The 12,913-nt window shown below is 43.0% G+C and overlaps 1 protein-coding gene across 5 annotated transcripts in view; it reads right to left on the reverse strand.

Moving 5' to 3' along the window:
• g2e3 (G2/M-phase specific E3 ubiquitin protein ligase) overlaps window positions 1-12,913 on the reverse strand; it is a 182,142-nt gene that overhangs the window by 113,720 nt on the left and 55,509 nt on the right. For all 5 annotated transcript variants that reach the window (XM_078562866.1, XM_078562865.1, XM_078562869.1 and 2 more), the window contains 2 exons: window positions 11,770-11,894; window positions 298-463 (listed from right to left, as the gene is read on the reverse strand). In XM_078562866.1, the coding sequence (XP_078418992.1) occupies window positions 298-463; window positions 11,770-11,894 (291 nt within the window). The remainder of the gene's footprint in view (window positions 1-297; window positions 464-11,769; window positions 11,895-12,913) is intronic.

Raw genomic sequence — 12,913 nt, forward strand, 5'->3', positions numbered from 1 at the left:
GAATGAAAACAATATTTAATAAATATTTTGCATTGTTTTAAAATGATGATAGAAGTGAGAACATAAGTGCACTAGAAAAGAATAGGGAACTGAGATAACCAAAGAAAAGGAATTGGTTCCAAAAAAAATTTCACAGGATGTAAGTAACTAGATCCCAAAAGCTCACCCATTTCACACTGAAGACTGCCTATCAACTATAATTCTTTCAAAACTGTAAGATGTTTTTTGAAGCAGAGACTAAAATACTGAACACAATCCCCAAATTGAATATTATTTACATTTTTACTGTACACTCACCTGCACACACTGTCTGTGAAACCACGTGTTTTTACAGCAAGGGCTCTTCAAAATATCATATGATGGAATTGGGTCAATGGATTCTAAACAGACAGCACATGTGTAAGAACTACCTGACCATATAGATGGTAGCTTTTGCACAGGTCTGTGTTCCCAACAGTAAGACCTAGAAGGTTAAAGGATTGGAACACCATTAAGATAATTTGTGAAGTTTGCAAAGAGATTCAGCAATTTCCTATAACTTAATATAGAACGTAAAATAACAAAGTAGTTCACAAGTGTCTATGGCTATATGGAAAACTAATTTGTGTTGACAGCAAAGCAATTTTAATATTAAAGCTGAAATGTTAATAGTGAATCAACATAAAAGTCTAGTAGGATCAGAGGGTACTGTATATATTTTTGGACTTCACATTAAAAAAGTCTGTTGAGGCAATAGCAAGTAGCACAAATTCACTGAGATGCTTCCTGGTAAGAGGAAATACAGAGATTTGAAAAACTGGTCTGTTTTTGATACAACAGTAGATTAAAAATGATTTGAAAAGGTATTTAAAATTATGAAAGTATAGGTGAGAATAAATAAAATGCTTTTTTCAGTGATGGGGGGGGGGGGCGCGGTGAGGAAATCCAGAACAGGAGGACATAAAAATAAACTATATGTAAGAGGACAAATTGCAGAAGAAACATAATCATCACAGAATTGTTATGGCACAGGAGGCCATTTGGCCCATTGTGTCTGCACCAGAACTCTGAATGAGTAACTCACCTAGTGCCATTCCCCTGCCTTCTCCCCATAACCTTGTACATTCTTCTTTTTCAGATAATTGTCTAGTTCACTTTTGAATACTTCAATTGAACCTGCCTCCTTTTGCACTTAGGCAGTGCATTCCAAACCCTCACCACTCGCTGCATAAAAGCATTTCTCCTCACATCACTTTTGTTTCATTTATTAATTACTTTAAATCTGTGCCCTCTCGTTCTTGATACTTTCAAAAGTGAGAACAGTTTCTCCCTATCTACTGCGTCCAGGCTCATGATTTTGAATACCTCTATCAAATGTCCTTTCAAGCTTCTTTACTCTAAGTAAAACATCCTAACTTCTCCAATTTATCTTCATAACTGAAGTTCCTCATCCCTGGAACCATTCTCGTGAATCTTTTCTGCACTCTCTTCAATGCCTTCAGGCCCCAACTAGTGACTTAACCAAATTCAACATAACCTCCTTGCCCTCGTACTCCATGCCCATATTAATAAAGCCTAGGATACTGTATGATTTATTAAATGCTCTCTCAACCTGGCCTGCCACCTTCAATAATTTATGCACAGTCCCTCTGCTCCTGCACCCTCTTTACGGTTGTACCCTTTACATTGTCTATATTCTTCCAGCAAAAAGGAACACCTCACACTTCTCTGCACTGAACTTCATCTGCCACCTGTCCACCAACTTGTCTATGTCCCTTTTAAGTTCCACACTACCCTCCTCACAGTTCATAATGCTGCCAAGTTTTGTCTCATTCGCAAACTTTGAAATTATGCCCTGTACACCAACATCTAGGTCAGTAACATATATCAGAAGAAGCAAGGGTCCTAACACTGACCACTGGGGAACTCCACCAAAAACCTTCCTCGAGCACGAAAAACATCCGTTAGTCATTACACTATTTCCTGTCACTCAGCCAATTCCGTATCCATGTTGCCTTTTTATTCCATGAGCTATAACTTTGCTCACAGGTCTGTTGTGCGGCACTGTATCAAACGCCTTTTGGAAGTCCACGTACACTACATTGGCAGCACTGCTCTCATCAGCACTCTCTCTTATGTCTTCAAAAAAATTCCAATGAGTTAAATAAACATGATTTTCCCTTAACAAATCCACGCTGGCTTTCCTTAATTAACCCACATTTGTCTGTGTGGGTATTAATTTTGTCCTGAATTATTGTTTCTAGAAGTTTTCCCACCACCGAAGCTAAACTGACCGGCCTGTAGTTGCTGGGCTCATCTTTAAACCTTTTTTTAAACAAGGTGTAACACTTGCAATTCTCCAGTCCGCTGGGACCACCTAAGGAAGACTGAAAAATTATGGCCAGTGCTTCTGCAATTTCCACCCTCACTTCCCTCAGTATCCTTGGATGCATCTCATCCAGTCCCAGTGCCTTATCAACTTTAAGTACAGATAACCTATCCAATACCACCTCCCTTTCAATTTTAAACCCATCTGGTGTCTAAATTACCTCATATTTTACCATGGCCTGAGTAGCATCATCTTCCTTCGTAAAGACAAATGCAAAGTCTTCATTTAGCACCTCAGCTATGTCCTCTACCTTTATGTGTAAATCCTCTTTTTGGTTACTAATTGGCCCTATTCCTCCTTCTACCACCATTTTACTATTTATATGCCTATAAAAGACTTTGGCATTCCCTTTTGTGCTAGCTGCCAGTTTCTTTTGATATGTCCTCTTAACTTCTCTTATTTGATTCTTCACCTCTCCTTTGAACTTCCTATATTCAGCTTGGTTTTCAATTGTATTTTCTACCTGACACCTGTCATGTGCAGACCTTTTCTTCTTCATCTTAATTTCTATTTCCTTTGCCATTCAGTGCACCCTGAATACATTTGTCCTACTTTTCCTGTTTGAGGGAATGCTGTTATGGCACAGCTGATGGTAAATGCTGAATTGCTCAAATCCCACAGGGAAACTTGAAACAACTACAACAACTTGCTTTGTAATTTGTATAAATTTCAAGATGCGTGTTTTGAATTCAATTGTAATAAGGCCACCAAGTTTTATAGGTTTCTTACAAAACTAAATTAAACCTTGATTAATAGAAGAAATGATTTTAAGTACACACATAGATCTACAAATTACCACTATGATAACTTCTAAATCCCCTAGTTAATCTAACTCCCAGTTACACTTTTGTTAAGGCAACAGTAAGACACATGGATTTTAAAAAGCCCAGGCAAAGAAACATGATACCCTGAACAATCCAATTCAAAATGAGTTTTCTTAATTTCAGTTCTTTGTAGACAGCAGCTTGAGACTTAGATGCTGGAGGTTTTCACACTTGTTAGATCTTAGATTGCCTCCCCTTGCACACAGCCTTCTCTCTTATCCATATTTCGCCTTTGAATGCAAAGTTCTATTGTTTCACTATGTCTTTGGACTTTACTTATCTGTAATAAAATTCTTTCACAGTACCAATTTTACCAGTAATCTTTGGGAAAAATAAACACACTGTTTCTTAACTTCTAATGGCTAGGTGAAACATTTCATCCCTCCTTTGAAATCAATCTAGTCTGGTTTATTTAAAAATGCGCCTCTGTTTACGACTTAACAGTTCAAACCTAGCTTATCTTCTGTTACATCAAAGCCTTCAGGCCAGCTGCCTTTAATTCAATTAAGTCACACACGCATACACAGACCTCACTATTACTCTACAATAAATTTCAATAACATTATGAGAATTATTATACCTTCCTGACAATGCACCTTGACTGTTCCCGAATAAGGTCTTCTTTGAAGGTAGCCCATTGATCAGATACCATTTTTCCTGCCAACCTTTGAGACCAATTTATCCGGCCCAGATCGTTCTTATCCCATTGAAGTTGGCTTTGCCCCAATTAATTTTTCTCACTCTGGATTGTTCTTTGTCCTTTTCCATAGTCAGCCTAAGCTGTATGATACAATGATCACTGTCCCCTAAATTTTCTCCAACTGACATTTGATCTATTTGGCCCACCTCGTTTCCAAGTTACAGGTCTAGCAGTGTCTCCTTTCTCATTGGACGAGAAACATACTGAAGAAAATTTTCCTGAACACATTCTGGAAACTCTTGCCCCTCTCTGCCCTTTGTACTTGTACTATCCCAGTCTATATTTGAATAATACAAGTCCCCATTAACTGTAACTTTTGCACCTCTCTGTAGCTTCCTTCCAAATTTGTTACATCCTTCCACTAGTTGGTGGCCTATATTGAGCAATGTAATCGCACCTTTTTTGCTCCTTAGCTCTAGCCAAATAAATCCCTGACCCCTCTGGGCCATTCTGTTTCTCCAGCACTGCAATGCCCTCCTTAATCAATATTGCCACCCCTCCTTTTTTCCCTTTCTTATCTCTCCTGCACACTTTGTATCCAGGGATAGCTAACACTCTGTCCTGCCCTCCTTTGAGTAAGGCCACTGTTACAGCCAAAACATCAAATTTCCACATGTCAATCAGCACCAATTTTAGTTACCACACTCTGTGCATTCACATACATGCAGTAACCTTGATTTGGACTCCATTATGTTCTCCTTTATTCTGACCCCGCCTATTAACTACTGTTCCCTACTCTAGTGCTATCTATCTCTCCCAGTATTCTGCGCATCTTGGTACTCCTCTCTGATTTTATCTCCTGGTTCCCACACCCCTGTCAAGTTAGTTCAAACTCTCCTCAAAAGCACTAGCAAAATACAAGGAACTCCATCCCAGCTCTGTTCAGGTGCAGCCCGTCCAGTCTGTACTGGTTCCAGCTCCCCTAGAGACTGTCCCAATGCCCCAATAATCTAAAGCCCTCCCTCCTACACCATCTTTTCAGCCACACATTCTTCTTACCCTCCTCTTTCTGTACTCACGTGCGTGTGGCATTGAGACTAATCCAGAGATTACTACTTTTGAAGTTCTGCTTGCTAATTTTCTACCTACCTCCCTAAATTCTGACTGCAGGACCACCTCCCTCTTTCTACATATGTAGTTCTTACCAATGTGGGTCACAACTGCCTGCTGTTCACCTTTCCCTCTCAGGGTGCTCTGCAGCTGCTGAGTGACATATTGACCCTGGCACCAGGGAAGTAACACACCATCCTGGATTCGTGTCTGTGACCACAGAAATGCCTAACTATTCCCCTAGCTATCGAATCACCTCACTATTGCTCTTCAAGACTTCCTTGTACCTCCTATACAGCTGAGCCACCCGTAGTACCATGGACTTGGCTCTGGCTGCAGTTCCCAGATGGACCATCACTCTCATCAGCATTCAGAACTGAGTAGTGGTTAGAGAGTGGGATGCACTCGGGCACTGCCTGTTCCTTTTTGACTGTCTGGTGGTCACTCATCCCCTCTCTCCCTGCATACTCTTAAGTTGTGGGGTGACATCTATAAAAGTGCTATTAAGTAGCTCTCAACCTCACGGATGTACTACAGTGACCTCAGCTGCTGCTCAAGTTCCACAACCTGGAGCTTAAGCTGCTCCAACTATTGCCATTTCCTGAACATATGGTTATCCAAGACATCCAAACTGGAGTTCACACATTGTACAGGATGAACACTAGGTTGCAGCAGCCTTGCCATTTCTCTATTTATTAACTGATAACCTTGCTACTGTGAATAACCTTACGACTGGTACTAAGCCTTACCTATACTAATTAAGCCTTACCAATACTAATAAAGCTTTACCAATACTAATAAAATTTACTATTAACAAACCTTAACAACAATGATAAACCTACCAACACTTGGTACAACTTACAAGTGGTAATAAGCCTTACTTAAGAATAAAAGATAAGGCTCACCAGCAATTCACTTGTTACATGTTACTAATAGCTAAAACTATTAACGTTTCTTAAACGCCCAGTTGTTTAGATCCAGTCCTTAAGCAGCAATACTTACCAGCCAATCACCTTACGATTTTCCTGCAATGTCACTGTTCACTTTTTTCAAATCAGAGCGCTCCTCTCTCTGGCTCTCTCGCTGAAATCCCCTTAAACTGTGAAACGCCCGGCTCTCCTCTCGCCGTTTCAAACTGTGAAACGCCCGGCTCTCCTCTCGCCGTTTCAAACTGTGAAATGCCCGGCTCTCCTCTCGCCGTTTCAAACTGTGAAATGCCTGGCTCTCTTCTCGCCGTTTCAAACTGTGAAACGCCCGGCTCTCCTCTCGCCCTTTCAAACTGTGAAACGCCCGGCTCTCCTCTCGCCCTTTCAAACTGTGAAACGCCCGGCTCTCCTCCAGCTGTTTTAAACTGTGAAACGCCCGGCTCTCCTCTCGCCGTTTCAAACTGTGAAACGCCCGGCTCTCCTCTCGCCGTTTCAAACTGTGAAATGCCTGGCTCTCCTCTCGCCGTTTCAAACTGTGAAACGCCCGGCTCTCCTCTCGCCCTTTCAAACTGTGAAACGCCCGGCTCTCCTCTCGCCCTTTCAAACTGTGAAACGCCCGGCTCTCCTCCAGCTGTTTTAAACTGTGAAACGCCCGGCTCTCCTCTCGCCGTTTCAAACTGTGAAACGCCCGGCTCTCCTCCAGCTGTTTTAAACTGTGAAACGCTTGGCTCTCCTCTCGCCGTTTCAAACTGTGAAACGCCCGGCTCTCCTCCGGCCGTTTCAAACTGTGAAACGCCCGGCTCTCCTCTCGCCCTTTCAAACTGTGAAACGCCCGGCTCTCCTCTCACCGTTTCAAACTGTGAACCACCCGGCTCTCCTCCGGCCGTTTTAAACTGTGAAACTCCCGGCTCTCCTCTCGCCGTTTCAAACTGTGAAACGCCCGGCTCTCCTCTCGCCGTTTCAAACTGTGAAACGCCCGGCTCTCCTCTCGCCCTTTCAAACTGTGAAACGCCCGGCTCTCCTCTCGCCGTTTCAAACTGTGAAACGCCCGGCTCTCCTCTCGCCGTTTCAAACTGTGAAACGCCCGGCTCTCCTCTCGCCCTTTCAAACTGTGAAACGCCCGGCTCTCCTCTCGCTCTTTCAAACTGTGAAACGCCCGGCTCTCCTCTCACCCTTTCAAACTGTGAAACGCCCGGCTCTCCTCTTGCCGTTTCAAACTGTGAAACTCCCGGCTCTCTTCTCGCCGTTTCAAACTGTGAAACGCCTGGCTCTCCTCTCGCCGTTTCAAACTGTGAAACGCCTGGCTCTCCTCTCGCCCTTTCAAACTGTGAAACGCCCGGCTCTCCTCTCGCCCTTTCAAACTGTGAAACGCCCGGCTCTCCTCTCGCCCTTTCAAACTGTGAAACGCCCGGCTCTCCTCTCGCCCTTTCAAACTGTGAAACGCCCGGCTCTCCTCTCGCCGTTTCAAACTGTGAAACACCCGGCTCTCTTCTCGCCGTTTCAAACTGTGAAACGCCCGGCTCTCCTCTCGCCGTTTCAAACTGTGAAACGCCCGGCTCTCCTCTCGCCCGGCTCTCCTCTCGCCCTTTCAAACTGTGAAACTCCCGGCTCTCTTCTCGCCGTTTCAAACTGTGAAACGCCCGGCTCTCCTCTCGCCCTTTCAAACTGTGAAACGCCCGGCTCTCCTCTCGCCCTTTCAAACTGTGAAACGCCCGGCTCTCCTCTCGCCGTTTCAAACTGTGGAGCGCTCGGCTCTCCTCGCGCCATTTCAAACTGTGAAACGCCCGGCTCTCCTCGCGCCATTTCAAACTGTGAAACGCCCGGCTCTCCTCTCGCCGTTTCAAACTGTAAAGCTTTCAGCTCTTCTCTCGCTGTTTCAACTGAAATTCCCGGCCCTCCTCTCGTTGTTTCAACTGAAAATCCCAGCTCTCCTTTCGCTGTTTCAAACTGTGAAATGCCCAGCTCTCCTCTCTGTTTCAAACTGCAAAGCTCTCATCTCTCCTCTCACTGTTTCAACTGAAAATCCCGGCCTTCCTCTCGCTGTGTCAAGCTGCGAAACTCTGGGCCCTCTCGCTGTTCCAAACTGTGAAATTCCCGACACAACTTTACATAGAATCAATGTTAATTTGTTACTAGTTCAGTAGTCAATTGAGATAGTTTTGAGGTCCTTTTAAATCAAGTAAATCAATAATTAATCCTCCATTTAACAGATATTCATTGTGGGAGTCCCTTAATTGCTGGTCAGTTCACTGCATCTGAACACAATATTCAAGAGGGAACAATATTTCAATAAGGAGGAAAATCTTCTAAACTCAACATTGCATTTTTAAGTGAGACCAATGTGACATACATGTAGAATCTGTAATTCCAAAGAGAGAATTATGCTGATAACAGAAGAAAAACTCTGGTGCTAACTACGACACTGCCACTGGGTCAACATCCAATAATTTCCTATCTAATACTCACATGGGAGGACCATCAGAACAAGCACGGCAACAGTTCAAGGAGGCCTGCTTACAATCTTCTCAAGGCAACTTGGGATGGGCAATAAATGCAGCCATGCCAGTTTTCCCCACAGCCAGAGAACAAATGGAAAAAAAAATAACCATTTTATTATTGGTTAGTGGCCTTGTGCATATAGCAAGCTGCAGTCATTCTCTACTCGTGAAAAAGACTTTGCATTGAACTAAAGACAGAAAATTCTGGAAAAACTCAGCAGGTCATCGGAATCTTCTAAAGAGTCATATTGGACTCGAAACATTAACCCCTCTCTCCAAAGATGTTGCCAAACCTGCTGAGTTTTTCCTGCACTCTTTCTTTCAGATTTCCAGCATCCACAGTATTTTGCATATATTTCTGCATTGAATTCGAGGTTTTCCCACACAAAAGATTTTTCTTTTGGATGTCTAACTTGGCAACAACTTGAATTTATAAAGCATGCTTAACATAAGCTGCCATATGCTTGACAGTAGTGTTATCAAAAACATTGCTCTCAACAGTTTGTAATCAGCTCCTAACAAATAGGCATGAGATTCTCTCTCGCTGGGCAGAGCACTTCAGTAATCTCCTAAACCAACAATCCATAGTGTGCAATGATACCATTGAGTCATTTCCACAGCACCACACTCTAGAAGAGCTCACCCTCGATCCTTCTCAGGTGGAAGTCATGAAGGCCATAAAGCAGCTTTCTGTGGGCAATTTACCAGGAGCTGGTGGCATCCCACCTGAAGTATTCAAGTACTCACATGGTTAGGAAACTCACTAGTCTCTTCTGCCTAAGCTGGGACATGTGCCCCAAGACTACAAGGATGCCTCCATAACTCATCTCTACAAACAGAAAAAAAGCAAGCCATCTATGACAATCATTGCGGAGTATCATTTCTTTCAATAGAAGGAAAAATTCTTACAAGGGTTAACTCTTAATTTGACTGTCACTCTAACTCTGTTTATCCAGAATCAGTGGGGCTTATGTGCAGAATGGGGAACAGGAAATGTGCAGCACATCAAATTCAAGAAAAGTCCCTCAAACAGAATAAGGGCCTCTATATGGTGTTTGTTGACCTGACCAAGGCTTTTGACACAGTAAACCGAGAAGGCCTGTGGAAGGTTCTGTACAAATATGGCTGCCCTGAAAGATGATCTGTGTCATTTGCTCGTCTCATGATGGCATTGTCAACTGCACCAAGCAAAAGTGTGCATTGGTTCCAGCTCTGTTTGCCATATGCTTCTGGCCATGCTCCAGTACACAGTCAAAGATCTTGACAAAGGAGTACACATTCATTTCAGGATAGGTGGCAATCTCTTCAACTTGCAAAGGCTTGCACAAAGGTTACTGAACAGTTACTGACTGAACTCTTTTTTGCAGAAAACTGCACTTTCTTAGCAACATACTCCAGAGGACATTCAGCTGCTTCTTGATTGCTTTCCCCTATCCTCAGGACACTTTGGCCTGACAATTAGTCTGAAGACGACAAGAGATGGTGCATCAACCCTCAGCCCCACATCAACAACACACACCTCTGTTCAGTACAGAAGTTTTGTTATCTTGGGAGTATCCTCTTCAATAACGCTATGCTGGGCAATGAAATCAACAATCGCCTGGCAAAAGCAAGCTTAGCATTTGGCAGTCTGATTCACAGACTTTGAAAAGAACCTCGAGTTTGTTTCAGAACAAAGATCAAAGTCTACCAGGCAGTGGTTCTTACAACACTTCTTTATGGGTCTGAGACTTGGACAATCTACCAGCATCACATAAAGCAACTCGAAGCATTTGATCTTTGTTGCCTGAAATCTATGTGCAACATCAGGTGGCAGGAGAAAATCCCCAACATAGAGGTTCTTGCTAAATGCTGCATACCTGACATGGATCCCTGGGTCAGTCATGTGGTTTACATGACGAATTCCGACATGGCAAAGGTAGTACTCTACAGCCAACTGAGCATTAGATGGAACCTGTACCACAGGATGTCCCAAAGATATAAAGATAATCTGAAAGCCAACCTCAGAACTTGTGTAATAATAATAAAAGCAAAATACTGCGGATGTTTGAAATCTGAAATAAAACAGAAAATGCTGGAAAAACTCAGCAGGTCTGGCAGCATCTGTGTATAGGGAAACACAGTTAACGTTTCAAGTCTGTATGACCTTTCTTCAGAGCTTGCACGCTGTATCCCACTACATGGGGAAAAAACAACCTTGGGCAGACCCAAATGGAGAAGTCTCTGTCATCAAGCGATTTTGACATTTGAAAACAGTGTCAAGTGCCTTCAGGACAAGTGAATAAAGCCAATGCCTCCATCCATCCCTCCAACACTGACTTCATATGCAGTATTTGCAATTTGTTATACAAATCGAGATTTGGCCCAACATGGCCACGCATGAGACAACATCAACCTAGACTATAAACTGTTTTTTTTGCTGAGCACTCATCCGTCGAAGAGATGGAAGAATCCTGTTGCTGCTGCTTGTAGCTACTCCCATCAGGAGTATATCACAGTCGTTGGCCTTTCACACATCCACTGTACCTCATCTACAACCACTCTGTGACATTCGTCATTCAACTACGCCTAGGCGAACCCCTCTTTCTGCTACCCTTCACTTTGCCCTCTAGAAGAGATTTCTGTAGCTTTTCACCACTGGTCAAATAGCCAAAATACTGACATTTTATTATTTCTTTTCAAAAGAGGGGACATCAAAGGTAATGGGGTGGGAGTGGGAAGAGAAGCCATTGCAGGTAATTCGCTGGCTACAACCAGATTTATAAAACGGATCCAGGCAAGAGCAGTCTCATCCAGCATGATAATGCAGGAGAGGTATTGGAGGAGAATGGTGTGGTTAGCCAGGTCAAAGGTTGCAGGCAGGTCAAGAAGGATGAGAAGGAATAGTTTCCCATGGTCAGAGTCACATAGGATGCCATTCTGACTTTGATAAGGGTCATTGCAGTACATTGGAGGACTTCAAACATAGAACTTCATGAAAGATAGGCATGGGTTTGGGAAGTGACGAAATGTTCAAGGGCTTGAAAGAGGAAAAGGAGGTTAGAGATGGGGCAGTAGTTTGCAAGGAAAGAAGGGGGATGATGTTAACAAATTTGATGGGGAGGGGGGCAATACTTGAGGAGAGGGAACTATCAACATCAGCCTACTTGGGGGCCAGGAAGGGAAGTTGTGGGGTCAGCTGTTTGGTAGGAGTTGAGGCAACAAGAGGTGGGTCTCCTGGGTAAGATAAGATTGAAGAGGGCATGAATGGAGGCAGGAGAGATACTAGAAAAAAAATGATGGAGGAATCTTAGGTGAAGTTTGGCCCAGTGGGCTATGGGAAAGCAGCATGGCACTGAATACACAAGATGACCACAACAATGTGTGGTACCTATTCTTTTGTAAATGTGTTCAGAGAACTTACGCAAACTGTCCGGTAAACTGGAAAATACACTGGTTCTCCACACCACAAGGAAAATGAAAGCTCTTCGGACATTTCGCAATGGCACAGCCTATTGATGCACCACGTTTCTTGCACACCCGACATTTCTATAAAAATAATTGAATATCAGGCATTTACTGTGTAGTTTGAAAACTTAAGAGTATTTTGCAAGCTTTACAAAAAATAATATGAATGTCAAACAGAATTCCCTCCAAGCCCATTGAAATTAGAAATACTTGTTCACAATATATTTGCAGAAGCTCTGTGGTTTAGATGCATGCTTATAATCCCCAAAGCAAAACAAATAATTACATACTATTGTAATTTATTTGTTTCTGTAACAAAAATGCTGTGGTCTTACATTAGCTAATTTTATTGAAACTGTCGTTTGGTAGTACAGAACTTGAATGTTGCTGAAAAAAGAGACATGTTGAAGCTTTTTGCCTTGCACTCATCAGAACACATCACAAGATTACCAATATAAGAGGAAAACAACAATTTATACTGTATGAGAAGCGAGTGCTGATTGGTTGGCAAGCAGGCTCTGATTGGTAGAGGCATCGTCATCAAGCATGCACCAGTGATGGTGACTGACAGTTAACTGCCAAGCATTGTTTGAAATTTAAACCAGCTTGACCCTAATTGGTCAAGGCATTGCCCCAAAGAATTTGTCAGCGAATGGCTGTCACTTATTTTGTTTAGCTGAAGCAGGAGCAATATGTGTACGTGTTCTTTCTGTCTGCAAAAAACATGGCCCTGTGTATTAATGCATGTAGCTTCCAGGACACACAAATGGGCCACACTGAGAGCCCAACTGACAATCTTAAATTGGTTGTCAGTGTAATTCTTAGCAAATGTTGCCCAATATTCATATACATAAGAACTAGGAGCAGGAGTAGGCAATTCAGCCCCTTGAGCCTGCCCTACCATTCAATACAATCATGGCTGATCTCATTTCGGCCTCAACTCCAATTTCCCGCCCTCTCCCCATAACCTTTCAACCCGTTACTAATTAAAAATCTGTCCATCTCCTTCTTAAATTTATTCAGCGTCCCGGCATCCACTGCACTCTGAGGTAGTGAGTTCCACAGATTCACGACCCTTTGAGAACAGTAATTCCCCCTCA

Source organism: Cetorhinus maximus, chromosome 18 (assembly GCF_964194155.1).
Source record: "Cetorhinus maximus chromosome 18, sCetMax3.hap1.1, whole genome shotgun sequence".
Lineage (NCBI taxonomy): Eukaryota > Metazoa > Chordata > Chondrichthyes > Lamniformes > Cetorhinidae > Cetorhinus > Cetorhinus maximus.